The sequence below is a fragment of the Pelophylax lessonae genome (genome assembly GCF_965119305.1).
Source record: "Pelophylax lessonae genome assembly, chromosome: 2".
In the NCBI taxonomy this organism is placed as follows: Eukaryota; Metazoa; Chordata; class Amphibia; order Anura; family Ranidae; genus Pelophylax; species Pelophylax lessonae.
In genome coordinates, this window is record NC_138769.1 from 546,368,779 (window position 1) to 546,390,739 (window position 21,961).

The 21,961-nt window shown below is 39.4% G+C and overlaps 1 protein-coding gene across 1 annotated transcript in view; it reads right to left on the reverse strand.

Annotated features, from left to right (window-relative positions):
* Positions 1-1,534: 1,534 nt before the first annotated feature.
* The window catches only part of SIAH3 (siah E3 ubiquitin protein ligase family member 3), a 135,664-nt gene continuing 115,237 nt past the window's right edge, over positions 1,535-21,961 (reverse strand). Inside the window, exon 2 of the mRNA XM_082245332.1 lies at positions 1,535-2,505. Coding sequence (XP_082101458.1) covers positions 1,918-2,505 — 588 coding nt within the window. The 3' untranslated portion in view covers positions 1,535-1,917. The remainder of the gene's footprint in view (positions 2,506-21,961) is intronic.

Here is a 21,961-nt window from a genome sequence, read left to right on the forward strand (position 1 = left end):
ATTCACCCTGTGTCTATTAGGGACACAGTGTGACCAAGAAAATGATGGACAGCTACTTAATAGACACTGAGAATATGGTTTGGATTACTCAAATGGGACAGTAATATTTGTCAACCATATATCTCAAGGCATGTATGAAGACTCTGGGACTCTAGGCCTAGTTGCCTATTGCGAATAAGAGACTGCTTCACACAGTCAGACTCATAGCATAGCACCACCTGTCTTCCACACATTGTTGAATATGCTCATTTACTCACCTATTGTTTACTGTGGGTTCTGTGTTTACACTTATGATAACGTGTATTGTACTTCAGGAGCTTGAGGACAGCAGTCTGCTATTTAATTGGCTCAGGTTGATTGAATAACTGTCATATATTAGTTACTGGTGGAAAAGTAAAATACTGTTTGTGTTGGTTGTTCCTTAGATATGTTTATTATATATTTCTGTACATAATTTAATCTGCATATGATAATGTAATCAGGCACCTGACCTGGTGGGGTAATTTGATCAGGAGGGGGACGGTCTCCTTTGTGTATATATTGTGTTTGAGTCTATTCAATAAAGGAGTTGTTTTTTAATCCATACAAGCTAAGGTCAGGCTAGTTTTGTATGTAGGGTGGCTGTAATATCTGATACCTATGTTCAGACTGGAGGAAGCTGTATTCTGACAGAAGCTCACAAGCCACAGTGTGGGGTCACGTTCCGTTACAGCACCTTTTTGCTATAGTGATGGTAATTTAATAGAAAGCATATAAGCCACTGATTTTCCACTGCTTAGCAATGCACTGTGAATTTTTAAAAAGTAAACGTGATCTATGTAATGTTCCATTCTACTATTCTCTGATTTTAGTTGAAGTGTGGCCAAATTATGGGTTCCATGGGTAATAACAAATACTGGAAAGGCAAATGGGACTGTGGATATGTGTCAGTTGTGATCAGTCCCTCCACTGCATGCTCTCTTCATGTTACAATGTCTCAACAAATCAACAGTTGTGCAGCACTATGATCAAGACACCGCCATGTAGCAAAGCACCAAGGCTTTGTACGTATTTGCACACCTTTAAAGTTTATGCAAAGCCAAAATGTTTTTCTTACATTTGGGTAGAATGTGAGAGGGTTGAAAACCTACTGTATGTCTGTTTTTATTGTGGTCTGGTTCCAACTGCAGAGATTCTTTCCCATTATTCTGGAAAAGAGGTGGAAAAAAAAAATCTTCTTTGGGTAGATCTCCTCTTACTTTCTGTTTTGTCTCTGGAACAGGAAGTGAAGGGAAATCTCCATGTCTGACAGAACAGAGCCAGAAAAAGTGGGTCTTAACCATTAATCAGTCTATCCCCAAAAAAAAAAAGTTTGGCTTTACATACACATACATAGCAAAATCATCCTTTCACTGCATTCTGTAGTACTGTTGTGCATAGCAATCATTCATTTTTATTTTCTATACATTTTCTATAGTTAGTGAAAATACAAAGTAGATATTTAGTCATGCTAGCTGCAACAGTTCTATTTTGAGATTTCCTAAATGACCCCAGCATTTTAAAACATAAATATGTTTTATATCTAGCATTTTTTTATCTCTTTGATATTTCAGGATTTTAAGCATCTTTGTAACGGTAATGTTAACACTACCTATTGGTAGAAATAGATAAAGATAAACATATATATGAACATATGACTATACATGTAAACATACATATCTCTGCACATTGTATCCTACTGACATTTCATGTATGCCATTAGTTCTTTATGAGTCAAGTCAAAAGTTGTCACAGAAACTAGACCTAAACACATTTAAAATAAATGTCAATTGTATATTTCTGCCTGAATGTGTTTTTTCATATGTACAAGCTCTAGAAAGCCCAGGGAGGTTAAAAAGCCAAAAAGTTTGAACGATCTATAGATCAGTCTCTTAAATATTACATTTCAGGTTGAGCAGCACAAAGTTTACTTGCAGATATTGCTATTCCAATAGCCAGACTTCCATTATCAGCAAAGAGCTGAGCCATTGAGGCATTGAGCACAAGGCAATCCCCATCCGTAATTACAGAGTCAACACAGTCTAAGACTGACCGAGGGCTGGATTCCCATGTCAATCTTCTACGGTTCCTGTTCAGCTCCAGTTTATAGTTGAAATTCTCAGCCTGTGCTGGTGTACCAATCAACATCATTGTAGCAAAGAACTGCGGGTGTCCTTGGTATTTTTCTTGCTTTCTGAGCACAAGTAAAAAGTGGTGGCCCAAACATGAATGTGCAATGATCCAGTCTACCGGTGCTGGGAGGTGCATGTCAGTAGCCAGAAAGACAATTTCTGTTCCATGCAGTATGTTAATTGTATGTACGTGTGTCAAATGAGCAATAACGACCTCCAAATGACCTTCCCATTTGCAAGCGTACAAAGGACAAGTGCATGAAGTCAGCTGTGAGTCGCGGATGGTTTCATGGCACTGATGATGTGTGGTTTGTAGAGAGGAATCTTCAGGGACTGAACATCTTTTTGGAGCATTCTAAAAGAGAAAAGACGTTACTTTAGAAAATAGGCAATAACACTCAACTTTTATGGAATCGCTGAGCACAGAAGCAGTCAGACATAAAAGAGAATAGGAATGATAATTGTTAGTCTCTAGCAAACCAGCTCATGCATTTCTCCATGGTCGTAGTAAAAAGTGAAACTGTGCAATAAAGATTCTGCTAATGTTCTGTTAGCTGCATAACACATTAATTTGCTATTTATTAGGAAAACATATGATGTATCTGGTATGTTTCCTCACCATCTTGTTACTGTCTTTCAAGATCTAAACAGTTCTGAAGGATTTCCATCGCTATTGTATTTCTGCATTTCATTTGTAATTTAATTGCTACCAGTAGCACTACAAAAGCAACAGCATCAGAGAACATATTTCTAAAGAACAGATTGCAGTAGGTTCTAAAGACATTTTTGACTAATACAACAGTCTCTTACTCAACTAAACATTGTACAATTTACTTGATCACCGGGGATTAGTAAAACCTCCTGTAGTCCTAAGCTACACAGTCCATATAATCCTGATTTTATGATTAAAACTGACCGCACTGGTTTTCCCATCCAATACACATTTACAACTGATGGTTGGTTTAGAATGGCAAATAGAAAAGGGAATATAAATCCAAGAGCATAACATTTAATATAATGCAACTTAATAATGCCTAGATGTGGAGGCTGCATATGTTTTCTTTTTTTTTTTTCAGGCTTTTTCTTCATTTCCCCCTCCCCAGTAATACTGCCAATAACACACTTCCTGTCCTTCGTGTCTATATGTATTATTCATGATATCAATGGAAGGCGTCATAGTTGTCAAACATGCTGGACATCAAGCATGTCCGCTTTTGTTTATCTCTGTTACATGGTGGATTGAAGGGACTAGTAATTTACAAAAGAGAGATAACACAGTTAGCTCAATTCTAGGACAATATCCCCCCGGACAATATCCCCCCTGGACAACATCCCCCCGTACAATATCCTCCCTGGACAATATCCCCCTAGACAATATCCCCCCTCTAACCCTAGCCCTAACCCTATGTCCAGGGGGATGTTTTCGGGGGGGATATTGTCCCGGGGGGGGATATTGCCCGGGGGATGTTGTCCCGGAAGGATATTATCCAGGGGGATGTTGTCCAGGGCGGATTATGTCCAGGGGGATATTGTTCGGGGGAATATTGTCCCGGGGGATATTGCCCGTGGGATGTTGTCCCGGGAGGATATTATCCGGGGGGATGTTGTCCAGGGGGGATTATGTCTGGGGGGATATTGTCCGGGGGATATTGTCCGGGGGGATATTGTCCTGATACCGTTAGCTCACAGGACAATGTGCATCTGGTAGGATCAACAAATATTTTCTGTATTGCCAAAAAATTTCTTAGCTTGGCAAACAGAATGCAAATGCAACCTCTACATTTACACTGCATTTACATGCACACTGGACATTTTACAGCTGCTCCAAGGGGCATCTGTTTTTTTTTTTTTGTTTCCTGCCTCTAAATGCCCTCCATGTTAGTCTATGAGTCCATGCACACATAGGCTTTTAGCAGCATCTAGTGGCAAGAGCTTTTAGAGGCAATAAAAAAACCCACTGCCAATGCGTCCAGAAGCAGCAGAAAAAACGATTGAAGCTACTAAAAACGAGTGATCGACCGATATCATTTTTTAATTGCCGATACCGATATTTTGGTCATCGCATATCGGTATCGGCCGATATTGGCCGATATTTTTGTACATTAAATTTTTTTTTTTTTTAATTTGTTATTTTTTTTAACAGGTACTCTTGTGGAGGGATCTGGGGGTCTAAAAGACCCCAAACCCCTCCTCTGCACTTAAAAGCATTCAAAACGCCAAGTTTAGCTGTTTTAACCACTTAAGCCTCGGAAAATTTGGTTGCTCAAAGACCAGGCCCTATTTTGCGATTCGGCACTGTGTGAATTTAACAGACAATTGCACGTGAGACGCTGTACCCAAACAAAATTTACGCCCTTTTTTCCCCACAAACAGAGCTTTCTTTTGGTGGTATTTGATCACCTGTGCGATTTTTATTTTTTGCGCTATAAACAAAAAAAGAACGTCAAGTTTCAAAAAAATAACAATATTTTTCACATTTTTTATATGAAATTCTCCAAAAAAAATGTAAAAATCAAAATTTTTCAACATTTTAGGCCAATTTGTTTTCTGCTACATATGTTTGGTAAAAAAAATGGCGGCAATCTGCAATTTTTTTTGTGGGACTGTGACCATTGCTTCGGACAGATCAGACCCCTAACTGACATTTCTGACACTTTTGGGAGTACCAGTGACATTACTACAGTAATCAGTGCTATAAATATGCACTGTTACTGTAAAAATGACACTGGCAGGGAAGGGGTTAACTTTATTGGTGATCAGTGGGTTAAATGTATCCCTAGGGGCATGATTCTAACTGTGGGGGGAGCATGGCTTGTGATGTAACCACAGAGACATACGATCCTACATAGCACGATCGTGTAGTCTCTGTCCTTACATCAGGGAGAATGACAGACGGCTGTGTTTACATCAGCCATCTGCCTTTCTCCCTCTCCAGCGGGAGATTGCGAGTGACCGGCGGACATCGGAGCCGCCGATCACTCGCGCGGGGATCTCAGTGAACAAGCGCAGGCGGTAGCGTGCCTCCGTCGGAGCGCGCTCGCCCCCCAGAGGCGGCTGAGCGAGTGACGTACCCCTACGTCACTTTGCCCAGCAGCGACGGCCTGCCGGCCGCAGTATATCTGCGGTGGGTGGTGGTTAAATGCTGCAATTTTTTTTAATTTAGCGCCGAGTACCCGGAAGTAATGTCATGACATCACTTCCGGGTTTTTACATGGAGACCCGATCAGAGCCGAATGCAGCTTTGATCGGGTCTTTCCTTTGGCGGCCGTGCAGGCGAGCTGTGGAAGGTGGCGGGAGGGGGGCGTCCCCTCCCGATCCTTGTAATGACAGCCGAGCGGCTTCTCAGCCGCATCGGTTGTCATTACAAGACAGCCGACCGTCGGCTATGGACGCCAGTACCGGGGTGATGCCTCTAGCTGCAGGCATCACTCCGGTACAGGCACTTCCCCGAAATATCGACAATATAGGTAACCTCCGGGGCCGATTACGATATATCGGGGAAAGTGCATATCGGCCCCCGATATATTAGCTTTGCCGATAGTCGGTCGATCCCTACTAAAAACATCCGGAAGCTTCTAACACGCCCAATTGTTAGTGCTTGAGCATTAATTAATTTCAATGAACAGAATAAATTATTCATTCTGGCCAATGAAATGAATTAACGTCCAAGAGCTTGACACCTGTAAAAGCTCTTAAAAGCTTTAGAAACTTTTACAAGCATCAGGCATTTTTTCTGCAAAAACGCTGCTGGCTTCTAGAAGAGTAAAATAAACATCCTGTGTGCATGAGGCCTTAAAGCGGAACTTCACTTTCTCAATCAACATTGACTACTATTAATTCTTATGCTGCTAGCATTAGTAAATGGATAGGAAGTTATATCATATTTGCCAAACTTTTTTTTTTTTTACATGTATTTAGTTATTTCCTGGTTTCCATGCCTAGGCAAATGATGTCATACATCCCTGGAATCTTCAGGAGGGGAGCAGGGACTTTCTCAACCATGCACACCCTCTCCCATTTGCATGCCCGAACTAAGGGCAGATGAATTCAAGGAAGTAAATGCTACATGAATTATCTTCCCTTACTCAAGATGGCCATGGCCAGAAATTATAGGGATGTTTTTTCAAAGTGATTTCCCAACAAAATAAAGCATGGAGACATGGATAGGTGGATAAGATTGCTTTGAATATCAAAAATGAATTAAATAGCATTTTTTTGTTTGTGGAGCTTAGATGGAGTGTAGTTCCACTTTAAGGACTTGTAAGCTGGAATTTGCTACATTTTGTTTTGGGGCTTTGGATATACATATTACAATCTATTTCAGAAGCCCTTATGATGGCCATGTTAAAAAAAAAATCATAAAAATTGTTTCTATTTTGCTTCTCTATGCATTTTCCTGTGGCTGACATAACTGAAAAAGGAACAAAAATGTAACGTTAAAGCTATGCATATTGCTGAATTCTACTACTGGCATAGCTTGAGTATTTGTTTACAGTCAGGTCCAAAAATATTGGGACATCTACACAATTCTAATCTTTTTGGCTCTATACACCACCACAATGGATTTGAAATGAAACAAACAAGATGTGCGTTAACTGCAGACTGTCAGCTTTAATTTGAGGATAATTACATCCGAATCAGGTGAAAGGTGTACGAATTACAACAGTTTGTATATGTGCCTCCCACTTTTTAAGGGACCAAAAGTAATGGGACAGATTAACAATCATAAATCAAACTTTAATGTTTTAATACTTGGTTGCAAATCCTTTGCAGTCAATTACAGCCTGAAGTCTGGAATGCATAGACATCACCAGACGCTGGGTTTCATCCCTGGTGATGCTCTGCCAGGCCTCTTTTGCAACTGTTTTCAGTTCCTGCTCGTTCTTGGGGCATTTTCCCTTCAGTTTTGTCTTCAGCAAGTGAAATGCATGCTCAATCAGATTCAGGTCAGGTGGTTGACTTGGCCATTGCATAACATTCCACTTCTTTCCCCTAAAAAACTCTTTGGTTGCTTTCGCAGTATGCTTCGGGTCATTGTCCATCTGCACTGTGAAGCGCCGTCCAATGAGTTCTGAAGCATTTGGCTGAATATGAGCAGATAATATTGCCCGAAACACTTCAGAATTCATCCTGCTGCTTTTGTCAGAAGTCACATCATCAATAAATACAAGAGAACCAGTTCCATTGGCAGCCATACATGCCCACACAATGACACGACCACCACCATGCTTCACTGATGAGGTGGTATGCTTTGGATCATTATTATTATTATACAGGATCATAAGCAGTTCCTTTCCTTCTCCATACTCTTCTCTTCCCATCACTCTGGTACAAGTTGATCTTGGTCTCATCTGTCCATAGGATGTTGTTCCAGAACTGTGAAGGCTTTTTTACATGTTGTTTGGCAAACTCTAATCTGGCCTTCCTGTTTTTGAGGCTCACCAATGGTTTACATCTTGTGGTGAACCCTCTGTATTCACTCTGGTGAAGTCTTCTCTTGATTGTTGACTTTGACACACATACACCTACCTCCTGGAAAGTTTTCTTGATCTGGCCAACTGTTGTGTTTTCTTCACCAGGGGAAGAGTTCTTCGGTCATCCACCACAGTTGTTTTCTGTGGTCTTCCGGGTCTTTTGGTGTGCGTTCTTTCTTTTTAAGGATGTTCCAAACAGTTGATTTGGCCACACCTAATGTTTTTGCTATCTCTCTGATGGGTTTGTTTTGTTTTTTCAGCCTAATGATGGCTTGCTTCACTGATAGTGACAGCTCTTTGGATCTCATATTGAGAGTTGACAGCAAGAGATTCCAAATGCAAATAGCACACTTGAAATTAACTCTGGGCCTTTTATCTGCTCCTTGTAAATGGGATAATGAGGGAATAACACACACCTGGCTATTTAACAGCTGAGCAGCCAATTGTCCCATTACTTTTGGTCCCATAAAAAGTGGGAGGCACATATACAAACTGTTGTAATTCCTACACCGTTCACCTGATTTGGATGTAAATACCCTCAAATTGAAGCTGAAAGTCTGCAGTTAAAGCACATCTTGTTTGTTTCATTTCAAATCCATTGTGGTGGTGTATAGAGACAAAAAGATTAGAATTGTGTCGATGTCCCAATATTTATGGACCTGACTGTATGTTTGGTGATTAAGAAGTATTCGTGAAATGGAAAAAAAAAAAAAAGAACTGGTCTTGCTGATTCACCCACCCACAGAACATGACAACTAGACTTTAAACCGTCATCAAAATTGCACACTCAAGAACCATAATGAATGTCTATTAGATTATTTCATCTAGTGGGTGAAGGCATAGAATGAAGAATTAATTACATTAAATTGAATTCTTGACAGGATTATCCGTAAAAAGAAGTGCGGGACAGACCATTTGAGCATCTTTTTTTTAACATAAATTGAATGAAGACAAGTTTGTGTTTTTTTTTTTATAAATTCATCTTTATTTTCTATTTTCCAATATGCAAAGTACGATACAAAAACACCATATACCTTTACATATAAATTACATTTCTACCTTCCCTTTCCCTCCCCCCAGATCTCCCCCTTCTCCCTCGCCTCATGTGAACTTAAGATACACCCAATACAAAAACAAACATTCTAAATATTCTCAATCTCAGGTACCACCCCCAGAGTTTCAATCCAAGCTTTCCAAATCCTTTCAAATCAATTTCTACTTCCCTTCCTTATACAGGCCAATTTTTCTCTTATTATTGTGTTATTAACCCTCCTCAACCAATCTTTAATGGATGGCGGTTTAGAACGTATCCACTTTCCAGTGATCACCTTTCTAGCTTGATAATAGAGGCATCTCAACACTGCCATCTGTTTAGCTGCTGATCCCACCCTCTGCTCTATATACCCCAATATACACAATAATGGATCCAAACTTAGATTTATCTTGAATATTGAATTAATTTTATCCAACAACTCTTTCCAATATCTATGTCATTTGGGGCACCTCCAGAGAATGTGAGTCAAGTCCCCATCTGCAGCCCCACATCTGGGGCAACATGCATCCGGACGACCCCAAACAATAACAATGTTTTTGGTGTATAGTATGCTCTATGAATATTATAGAGTTGTGTCATTTTTTGTGCTGCTTATAAAGATAGTGAATCTATTGAGGATACTATACCATTCCATTGGATGTCTGTTAATTTCCCCACAACCCCTTCCCACTTTACTCTACTAGAGGGCTGACTATCCTTTTCTAGTGCTTTTAGGTGTATATTTTTATATCGTTTTGAGATCAGACCCTTCAAAGAAGTGGCTTCTACCAACACTTTTAATAGCGGGGCTCTACTCCATTTTAGACCTCCCCCTTTAAATTGTGTTGTTAATGCATGCCTCAACTGTTATTATTGGTAGAAACTTCTATTTGTTAATCCAAATTCCTCCTTAAATTCCTGAAATTTCTTCAGTGCTCTAGCTGCATATATCTGTGATAATCTTACCACTCCCCACTGCTTCCAGTTATCAAAGTTCTCTAATCTCTCAATCTCAGGTAAGTTTTTATTGTCCCTGGTGGTTGTATATTCTGTAAATCCTGAGTATTGGAAAATTGGCTGTGTTACTTTCCATACTTTTAGAGTTAGTGTTTCATTTTCAATGAAAGGTTTTTATAAAATGTTATAGGGCTCTTTTACCAGTTCACTGTGGGTAGTAGATTTTTGTGTTTTTGTGTTTTCTCACTTCTGACAGGCCATGATCTGTGAAAGATCCCAGTGTCTATCAGCAGTGAGAACCACTATTAAAGCAACAGGCAAGTGCTAAAAGATGTAAGATCCTGTACCTACGTGGCTGGGGGCCCTTTCTCTTTGGGTTCTCTGGATATATTGGCCCAAATGCCTAATATGTTGGTCTAAAAGCTGGGGTGGGAGGTCATGATGCTTTTTGTTTTTAACAGACCTAAAATATCAGATCAACTTGTGAGTTAATGGATGCAAACCATTTGCATAGGATTTCAATGGAGATTGATAAAGCTGAGCTCTACACAAAAAGGGAAGCTCTGCTTGTTTGCACCCTCCCCCCTCCATTTCCATCGACATTTTGCACTTTTTGAGTGGGAGCGGGTACCTGGTTTTGACAGGTACCCACTCCCACTTCCTGGTAAGGTTGCAGCTCGGCAAGCTACAACATTTCTGGCCCCTCCCCACACTGATGGCGGGCCGTTCAGAAAGCGCAGCGTGACTCATGCATGTGCAGTAGGAAACAGGCTGTGAAGCCACAAGGCTTCACTTCCTGTTTCCCTTACTACAGATGCCAGCTCCTGTACCCAAAGCCGATTGATGAAACAGCTAGGGGTGCTGACATCGTGGGATCCCTGGACAGGTAAATGTCCTTATAATAATTATACAGTATTTGTAGATGCTGACTTTTAATTATTTTTTTTTACAGACTGGAACTCCACTTTAATAATAATTTTTGTCTTCTAACCCTTACATGCCACAAGCCCAGGGGTCATCATAATGTTCATGACCAAATTTTGGTATACACCATTTACTTAACAATAACTTTTTACTGCTTTGCATACCAGACTTATTTTTGGACCATTTTGTTCCCTAATTTGGTAATTTGTTTTTAAAAATACTCCAAATGTATTATATATATATATATATATGTGTGTTTTTTATGATAGCAGAGAAATTAACAAAAATGGGAAACGTAATTTTAGTTTGTTTAATGTGTAATACATTTTGTATAGTTAATTATTTTCAAAAAATGTTAATAATTATGTTCTCCTACTGTATTTATTCTGAATAAAGGAACCTCGAATATGCATAGGTTTTGATACATGCCTATGCCAGTGTTTTATTTTGGATTTCTATACATTAGGCAATTTCCAGTATTGTGCTGGCTGTTATTCACCGATGATTAAAACATAAAAATACCACTAATAAATCTGCCTCAATTAAAACATCAGCCTATATACTAACTAACTAGCTCACCAACTCATCTACTAACCAGCTAACCTAATATAATGATTTTATACATATACTTTATTTTTTCTTCTATATTTTAGTACTATTTCCCTGTAACTGTCATACAGACTTCCTTCTTTTGTCACAGCTGTAGCTGCTGTAATTGAGAGGAGATGCAATGTGACGGGGGGGGGGGGGGGGTTATAAGCTACCCTTAATCTGGATACACATTATAAAATTGTCTTTAGATTTTTTCCTTTAGATTTACCAAAACCATATAATATGAGGTAAACCTAAATATTTTTAATTTGTATGCCATTAGACAGGCCCTCGCACTACATAGTTAAAGGTAAGAGTCGGTTCACACTAAGGCGACACGACTCTGTACTACTTCGGGGGCGACTTGTGCATTGCCATGCACCACGACTTCAGAGCGACTTGCATGGACTTCACATAATGGAAGTCTATGCAAGTCCCTCCGAGGTCGCCCCGAAATAGTACAGGACCCTTTTTCTAAGTCGGAGCGACTTGTGTCGCTCCAATTAGAACGGGTCCTGTAGCGGTCAATGGACCGCGAGGGAGCGCGACTTGTCGCTTGACAAGTCGCGCTAGTGTGGACCGAGTCTAAATCTAAAAGAAATCTAACAACAAATGTTGTATAGTGTGTATCCAGCTTTAACTCTATCTCTGATTAATCATGGTAATCACATGATTGGTAAGCATTTTAAGTGAACCACTCACATAATCTAATCAGTTGCCATAATCAGTGCACTTGCATACAAGTAAAATAATTAAGGGCGCTAAGAGAGACAATGCAGGGCCGGAAGCATGTGACTCATTTTGCTTTTTTCCTGTGGTTGTTCTGGTGCTTTTCAATGGGTCACCAAGCACCAAAAGCTTTTATAACTAGGCAGAGAAAGAAACTACATCCCTATGTAACCTCAGAGTCATGACTTGGAGCTTACACAAGACTTACCTTCTTTCTTCTCATCAAACAAACAATATTAATAAGGGAGCAAAAGGAAGACTTGTGATATTGTTGGTATCTACATTAGGGTAACCTGTCATAATGGGTTCACTTTAACACCTAATTACCTCCAATACTAACATGTAACCTAACCATAAAATGAGCCTAATACTAGTCTAATTTAGGATTAAGGATTTAAAAAATGTACTCTCATTATGCAATCACAGATCAATTCAGGTTTAGCTCTACACAGAACAAAACATGAACACTCACATAACAACATTTGAAAAAAACAAACACAAATAGCTTTTTAATCCTGTTTTCTCTGATCCTCCCCTTTTTCCGCAGTCCCCCAAACTACCAGTGTCTTGGGGGCAAGCTGCGCATGCTCAGTTTGGTGTGTATTGCTAGAAAATAAAAATTCTTGGGCGAGTGCAAGGGATCAGCACAGGGCCAATGAGCACTATCCAAACAAAGAGTCAGGGGTCCTTCAACCTCATAGGACAATCAGGGGAGATTGAAAACTCCTCATACAAGCTTTAATCAGTGCTCTGCTGGACACTGATAGATGTCACAAGACTGCTCTAACTGCTGATTAGAAAAGATATTTAGCAGTTTATGATCGCATTTTCATGTTCTGTGTATTGTGGGAGACCAGGTATATTGAATGTTGGGTCCTGACTTTAGTAACACTAAGTTTTTTAAACTATTTTTTAACCAAGCTCTAACACTCAACCCTCTACTTTTGCATATTCATCCGTGTCTTCCTTTAGGGGCGCCAATGTCAATAACCTGCAGTCTCATGCCAACATTATGCAGTACTGAGAACCCAGTGCCAGAATGCACTGCTCCATGATTCTGTTACATTATCAGGATACCATTTAGGTAGGCTGAACATCCAAAAACAGTATGCAGCTTTTTATTTACCTTCCATAATACTGTATACAAAGTATGAGGTGTCCACTGTCATCATACTGATTTTCTCCTTCTAATAATTTCGGCACAAACACACACAGTCAGTCATCATAAAATAACACCTTCCAAGCTATTCCCTAGATAACAGAATCCTGCTAAAATATAATTATTCTTTGCTTGCTTGGTGGGCATTGACGCTATGATTAATTCCTCATCCTTTGGTAAACAATGTAGTAGCTGCAAACCACCAGGGATATTTTTATCTCTGAAATTTTAATAATGTCACAAGATGAATGCCAATACTCACATCTAATACACTTACTGTAATTACTTCCACTAACCAAACTCTTAATGCAACATTAGCAATTACACTAATTAAAAATAATGAACTTTCTCGTGCATTCTGCTAAACCTCTTAGCATGAGTCAAGGTACTTAAGTACTCCAGGACTATAAATGTTTCTATTAGAAAACTGAATTTGAAATACCCTGTAAAATGATTTGGAAGATTAGAATTTGAAATGTTAACTTCAATATATTCGTTCTCTGGAAAAATGGAGATGATTCAGTATTCACATTTAGCAAACCATTAAATTCGGTAATTACTTTAGCATATTTCATTAACCTTTAACAGTAAAGCTAATAGCAAATAATGACAAGGTAAGACTTGTTTATCATTATTTTTAATAGAGTGAACTTGCAAAGTACATATTACATATATGTTTGTGGCCCAGCAGGGCAGTTCAATGATGTATAAATAATGTAACAATTATTGACTAGGTTTTTGTCACTAGAACAATGCAATAAACCTATACAGTGACAGAAAACAATAATTATTAATTGTTGGCCATAATAAAAGGAAAGGTATTGTGATAAGTGTGCAAAATTAAAATGTTATTGCATATGTATACTCAAAATCTTTTTTTCCTGACCACCTCATGGCAGCATACACATGAGTTGGGCTTGGTCCCATGAATTTCCAAGGACCACATACTTACCTCAGCTGACCACTGTTCTTTGTAGATGGGGTCACAGAAGTAAGATAAGCAACCTCCCCCTGAGTCACAGAATTTTCCACCAGGCTGCCTTACCTAAAGTTCTCTGGTGGTCCAAAGTATTTTTTTGGGAATCCCTTTCCTATTAGGGAGCAGTGCTCAGCCTTTCTGCACTAAAGGATGTTATTGGGTGATTGGGGAGGTTGGTCAGTGGGCTCCTAACCCCTTTTTGCTGTGACACCTGGCTACAGAGTGTTGAAACGCATGAAGTACATTTCACAGCTTCTCTCACCTCTTCTTCAGGTTGTCAGGATTATATGTGCAGACATGAGTGGTGCTAAAAACTGTGTCTCTCTTTTGGAGTAGGGCACAATACCCATTTGTCAGCTTTTTAGGTGAATGTGTAGTTCCACTAGGGAGCGCGGTGGATCAAGGGATAAAATGCAGTCTATGAAGAGTGCAGACTGCAAGGGGATGGCTCAAGTCACCACAACACTCTCTGTTCTGTGTTGTTTGTGAGGTCTTCCATCACTGGAAAGTTGGTGCTGCCAGATGGTTTAATGAATTTTGAGTTTGTACAATACATTTATGGGAAACTTTAATGTCATGAGTTTCCTTGCAGAACTGACCCACCTAAAGAGCACTATGAAGCTATCACCTCAGGGAATTCAGTCTTATTAAGTAAGGTGGCAACGTAAGTTAGGAATTTTGCTACATGCAAAGAGATAGAGTCTGCAGCATACATTCTACCTCAGAATATGTATTGACTAGTTATAAAACATGGGCCAACTGAGTGGGCTGCATTTTGTTTGGATGGTGCCCTGTGGCAGTGTTTTTCAACTCCGGTCCTCAGGGCACACTAACAGGCCAGGTTTGCAAGAAAACTGAAGTCAATCCCAGGTGATATCATTTGCTGCTCAGTGATTGCAGTATTCTAGTCTGCATCTCCCCAAGGTAATACTTAAAATCTGGCCTGTTAGTGTGCCCTGAGGACCGGAGTTGGGAAACACTGCCCTATGGGAGCTCAGGGAGTGGAGCCCCCACCCATGTGTTTACTTCCATTGAGATATGTTAGGAATGGAAAATTAAGGTATGCATTTGACAATAATTTTCTCTCTTGTTCATTTTTGATAGAGTAGGAAAATGTTAAAGCCAATCTTAGTTTATTTTTGCTGTCTGAGGCTTGCTAGCAAGCCATTAGTGGTAAAAAGCACCAAGGAAGGTTGGTTTCAGGTGGAGACATCAATATATGCAGTCTTTTTTTGGCAAATGAAACACAGAAAGAAGAGCTAGGCTCTGTAGTGCAGCTTAAATTTTTCATACTTTTGACTGAGAGTGGAGACGGGCTGTGGTAGCCAGCAGCCGGCTTGTCTATGTGGGATGAAAGGAGCATGTCTGGAGCAGACTTTAAGAGCCATCCTACTCTAATTAAGGGCAGTATTAGATTGACAAAGTATTCCACTGACCCTTATTGCAGAAACTATCAGGAATGACATGGTTACAACCAAAGATCTCACTGATTGGATGAAATTGCTACTTCTGTAATCTTGACTGCAAACAATGCCTTTTACCTGCAATTGTAGTAACCTGATGCCTTAAGCTGATCATACATGGATCGAAATCAAGCCAGTTCAGCAGGAACCAGCCAAATTTCAATCCATGTATGGCTGTTCTCAATCGAAAGGAGTTGATTTAGTGATCAACTTCTCCAGAACAGGACTGAATATTTTCGATCAATCGGTGTATTCTGGCAGAGGAGGAGTCCCGCTGCCAGAATTCAATAATGCAGCAGAGAATTCCTCCATCCACCTCGAATGTGTAGAGGGAAGAATAGGTTGGTTTTCTTTTGCTCAATCTGCTGGCTGACAAAAAAAGGATCCATCTATGGTTAGTATTAGCTGGGCTGTTCAAACGGTAAGAGTGGATGGCTTTCAAACTTGGTATCACCCCTCCTAAATACTTTTGCCTTATCTAACTTATATTAGACAGTAAAAAGTGGGGAATTATTACTGCTTCTACAATTGGTACTTTAAGCATTGATGTTAGATTTATGGCTAACACAAAGGAAATAAATCCACTTTGTGTGCACTAAATGCCTTTGCAAACCTAGATATTATCTTTGTAAAAGTAACAAAGACATTATCACTGCACTAAACAGAAAGCTCATGCACAAAGGCATATTTTCATACTGAATTACTTACTGTACATATCTGGAGAAACACACAAAAAGCAACAAGATTCAGTTAAGAACATACATGCTTCTTATATTTTGACAAGATTTGCTTATCCCAGAGTTCAGCTTTAAATGAAATGTCCAATAATTAAAAAATGTGTTATATAAACATAGGCCTAAATGCAGACATAAATGTTAAAAAGGGCAGATTCGATGCAACATGCCATCAGTCTTCTATGTTTTCATAGTTAGTACTAAGTCAGCCAACATGGTGAAAAAGATCAGTAAGGCACATTTAGGAAGCAGAACCCTAGTATGTAAGGAACAATACTGGCTGTCCCCATGTACACAACATATGAAAAAGAATTATGGAAACCAAGGTATTTAAAATGTTAACATACAACTATCATAATATATACTGTATATACAGCTGTAAGGAAAAGTATGTGAACCCTTTAGAATGATATGGATTTCTGCACAAGTTGGTCATAAAATGTGATCTGATCATCATCATCTAAGTCACAACAATAGACAATCACAGTCTGCTTAAACTAATAACACACAAAGAATGAAATGTTGCCATGTTTTTATTGAACACTCCATTGTAAACATTCACAGTGCAGGTGGAAAAAGTATGTGAACCCTTGGATTTAATAACTGGTTGAACCTCCTTTGGCAGCAATAACTTCAACCAAACGTTTCCTGTAGTGGCAGATCAGACGTGCACAAGGGTCAGGAGTAATTCTTGACCATTCCTCTTTATTCTTGGGATGTCTGGTGTGAATCGCTTTCTTGAGGTCATGCCACAGCATCTCAATCGGGTTGAGGTCAGGACTCTGTCTGGGCCACTTCAGAAGGTGTATTTTCTTCTGTTTAAGCCATTCTGTTGTTTATTTACTTCTATGCTTTGGGTCATTGTCCTGTTGCAACACCCATCTTCTGTTGAGCTTCAGCTGGTAGACAGATGGCCTTAAGTTCTCCTGCAAAATGTCTTGATAAACTTGGGAATTCATTTTTCCTTCGATGATAGCAATCAGTCCAGGCCGTAACGCAGTAAACCAGCCCCAAACCATGATGCCCCCACCACCATACTTCACAGTTGGGATGAGGTTTTGATGTTGGTGTGCTGTGCCTCTTTTTCACCACACATAGTGTTGTGTGTTTCTTCCAAACAACTCAACTTTGGTTTCATCTGTCCACAGAATATTTTGCCAGTACTGCTGTGGAACATCCAAGTGCTCTTGTGCAAACTGTAAACGTGCAGCAATGTTTTGTTTGGACAGCAGTGGCTTCCTCTGTGGTATCCTCTCATGAAATCCATTCTTGTTTAGTGTTTTACGTATTGTAGATTCGCTAACAGGGATGTTAGCATTTGCCAGTGGCTTTTGTAAGTCTTTAGCTGACACTCTAGGATTCTTCTTCACCTCATTGAGCAGTCTGCACTGTGCTCTTGCAGTCATCTTTACAGGACGGCCACTCCTAGGGAGAGTAGCATCAGTGCTGAACTTTCTCCATTTATAGACAATTTGTCTTACCGTGGACTGGTGAACAGCAAGGCTTTTGGAGATACTTTTATAACCCTTTCCAGCTTTATGCACATCAACAATTCTTAATCGTAGGTCTTCTGAGAGCTCTTTTGTGCGAGGCATCATTCACATCAGGCAATGCTTCTTGTGAAAAGCAAACCAGAACTGGTGTGTGTTTTTTATAGGGCAACTAACACCTCCAATCTCATCTCATTGATTGGACTCCAGTTGGCTGACATCTCACTCCAATTAGCTCTTGGAGATGTCATTAGTCTAGTGGTTCACATACTTTTTCCACCAGCACTGTGAATGTTTACATGGTGTGTTCAATAAAAACATGGCAACATTTCATTCTTTGTGTGTTATTAGTTTAAGCAGACTGTGATTGTCTATTGTTGTGACTTAGATGATGATCAGATCACATTTTTGACCAATTTGTGCAGAAATCCATATCATTCCAAAGGGTTCACATACGTTTTCTTGCAGCTGTGTATATATATATATATATATATATATATATATATATATATATATATATATGCCCTTTTTTTATTCTCACTAGTACTAGAATTTTAGAATTTGAAAATATGAAATATTGCATATGGCTGCTGAATGGTTACATTTCCTACCAACACAGGTACAGCTCTACAAATAGAGGAAGAAGGAATACTGGCACTTCCTGGTAATAAAGGCAGCAACTTTATTGAAAAATCATTAAAATAGTAGACATGCCATACACACTCCATGAGCAATGATTAAGCACAGAAGAGTGAAACGCGTTTACTGACCCTCCGTGGGTTGAGTGTGTATGGCATGTCTACTATTTTAAAGATTTTTCATTAAAGAAGCTGCTTTATTCCCTGGAAGTGCCGCTATTCCTTCTTCCTCTATTTGCAAGGTTGTGGCTGCGGATGCAGGCAGGCACCCAGGAGTTTATGGCAGCCTAGGATCTCATAGGTAAGACTTTTGAGGGGTGAGTACCCCATTCATCTCTTCCTGGTAGAGCTCTAGGCTTTATTCCATAAGTTTTTTCGGTCTATAAAAGCTAAAAAAAAAAAAAAAAAAGCTATCCCCTTTCCTCCCTACCTGGCTGTATAGAGTTCCTGTTAGAGAAAGAAAGTAAGCAAGTTTTGTTGTGCTCTTTCTTTAGAAAACTAAATTAAACTCTGGGAACTCTGTGTTAGGCATGCACCTTGTATTTACGGTGCATTTGTAAGATTAAAATTTGATACACAGCAAAAGAAAGATATAAAAATGTTTAACTGCTGATAAACTGAAAAATGTAAATCCATTTGACCCAAAACCATTATAGTTCTGCTTGAAGCAAAATCTCAATACATTTCTGAATGATGGTACCGCATAGAAAATGTTTACACCAAAAATAATTCTTTGCACATAAAATTATCCTATGAACGCATAACTGTAAAGAAAGCAAAATAAGCTGAATAGAGGTCAGCTTTCAGCCTCAACAAAAATGATTTCTTTGATGTTTTGAGTGACTAAACACGATATGTAATTATGATAATAACATGTTTTTGGACTGGCTTTGTACTACATTTTTCAGTGTAGAATGCGACTCTATAAGTCTTTTCAGATTGATTTTACTTTGCCACTGGGCATTTGACTCGCCTTTTGAAATTGTTACAAATCTATTCTGATTTGCTGATTTGTATTTTTCTTTGAAGAAAAAAAAACATAAATGTAGATCGGAGATATTTTTTTTTTTAAATAAATGAGATACATTGTTTTACAGGCAGTATGAATTCAGCCCTCTGGATAGATTCTAAGATAAAAAGATATTTAGAAGAGAATGTTAAACCAAAATAATGGCTACATTACTGTCATTGTACAGAAAATACAAAGATCTTGGGGCGTTCAAGATATTAAAGTATTTGGGAACACAGTACTAAGGCCATAGTAAGACAGCAAATAATGATTGTTACTCTAATACCATTACTTAAAAACAAATGATGTACCATTTTTAATGTTTGAATTGGTGGCCACATAAGCTTACAGCTTTCTTTGCATCCTTATTTCCCATAACAAGGAGGCAGGTGGGTATAGAATGCATGCTGGCAAAGTATGACATAACACACAGGGAGGAAGTATGCCCTTGTCTGCCTGCGTTAGATTCCAAAAGCTGCTATTTTACAAATAAGACTAATGCCATGAGCCATTGTCAATCAACAAAGCAGGACTATGGGTGGGGTGTGGCAGATTAGCAGATTACGGGAGATACAGGCATGCTGCATAGTATAGAAGATATACACAAAGTGACCACTCCTGCACAGATCTGCTTCCATGCTTGCTGTAGTCAGAATGAAACATGAGAGATGAGCAACCGGCAGGTTCAGAGCAAATAAAGATCTTTAAAGAGGAACACAATTAATGAAGTCGAGTGTGATGCCAATCGATGCCAGGGCACAATCACATGCCGATCCAGATATTTCTATTGTGTGGGTATCCAAATTTTCTTATTTGGGTATTCAGATATCACCTAGAGTAGGGGTTAAGCATAGGTTGGAGACTTGGCGGTATTTACCCCTGTCATTAAATGGAAGAATAAATCTTCTCAAAATGAAAATCTTACCATTATTTTTGTATTTCCATCACAATTCTCCAATCTGGGTAGGGAAGGTGCTTGTCAAAGGGTATAACTTTTGTATTTATATGCTTTGATGGTTATGTACTAGTAGACCTAAGCTTGCGGTGAATCGACTTCATACCAATTATACCGCAAATTACCGAATTACGGTGTATCGCCTTCATACCGATCATACTGTGGATTACTTTAACCTAATATACGGGGGTGGGTGTGTTGCACATGGGGGGGGGGGGGGTTATAGTTAGTTGTCTATGTATGGATAGTTCTTGTCCTTGAGACCTGTTGAGCCTGGGTAAGCCCAATAGGCTCTATGTTGTATGTTATACCCTTTTAAAATCAATAAAAATAACTTTAAAAAAAAAAAAAGGAAGACAAGACATTTACCCACTACAGCATGATAAAACACATATTTTGAAGCAGAAATATGCGCACCTTCATTCCAGCAATGTGGCATCCTGGAGCTCCCTGTCGGCTCTTGACATCTTGGGTTGGCGACCTGGTTCCAGGTATTGATCACCAGCCGCTCTCATTGGCTGGGCAGAAACAATGTCACTCCTGAGCATGCGTGGAAGTTCAGTCAGCTCAGCAATGCGCATTGCCAAATTTATACAATAAGCTTATGCACAGCTCACTGTGAAGGGGGGGGGGGGGGGACAGGCAGGTAAGTGACTGTAATGCGAAAGAGACATAGCATGTCTCTTCTGTGTTTAAAAATCCTGCCTGTTTCACTTTAAGGACTGAGGTTGGCTCTTCAAGTTTCTCTATTTAACTTTCTTGGAGAAGAAATAAGATGCTTCATTGGAATGAAGGAATCAGGGGAATCTCTGACTAATGACTTGTTGATTCTTCTCAACATCTACCTAAAGCGTAGTTTCATCTTATGAGAACAGTGCAATTTATGAATTCAGGCAATCCATTTTTATGAATTGTATGATTCTCTGGAGATCATTTAAAGTGTATGTAAACTATAACAATACATTTCTCTTATTTGTTGCTTTTGGTCTGGTTAATATACAATTGAAAGTATTTTATTTTATCTGCTCGGAATATGTAAACAAAAAAAATGAAAAAATGTTCATCCATCCAGAAAACTAGTGAACTGATAACTTCTTGTTGGAAAACAAACAAGAAAATGGGGGGGGATTGGATCGCCACCTAAGTGCAGTTTTAAAAGTCAGATGTTTATTGCTACAGGATTAAAAATACTCACACAAAAGTAAGTAGTAAGTGTGTTCATCATCATATAATGCATCCCCTGCTCGGCTCTATCATGCAGGCTCGGCCGGTAGGTCAGTATTGCTGGTAGATGGTGAGGAGAGACACAGATACCCTGTGACTCCAGGAAGTCCACGTCAAGCAGCATGGAATGCACCGGTGGGAGTGATGTCATCGGGGAAACGGGAGCCGAGATAAATCGTGATATAGGCTCAGTCCCGGCAGATCCATTGGATCCCGGGGATCCATTATCTGATGATGTGCATGCTTACTACTTACTTTTGTGAGTGTTTTTATTCCTGTAGTAACAAATATCTGACTTGTATTATTGCCCTTGGGTGGTGCCCCCCCCCCTCTTTTCTTGTTTGTTTTCCCTACAGAGATGGACACACTCTGAGGATGGCTGCCTCCATTACTGCTTTATAATTTTATATGGTTCATGGACTATTATTATTTATGACCTAAGCCTTGTTGTA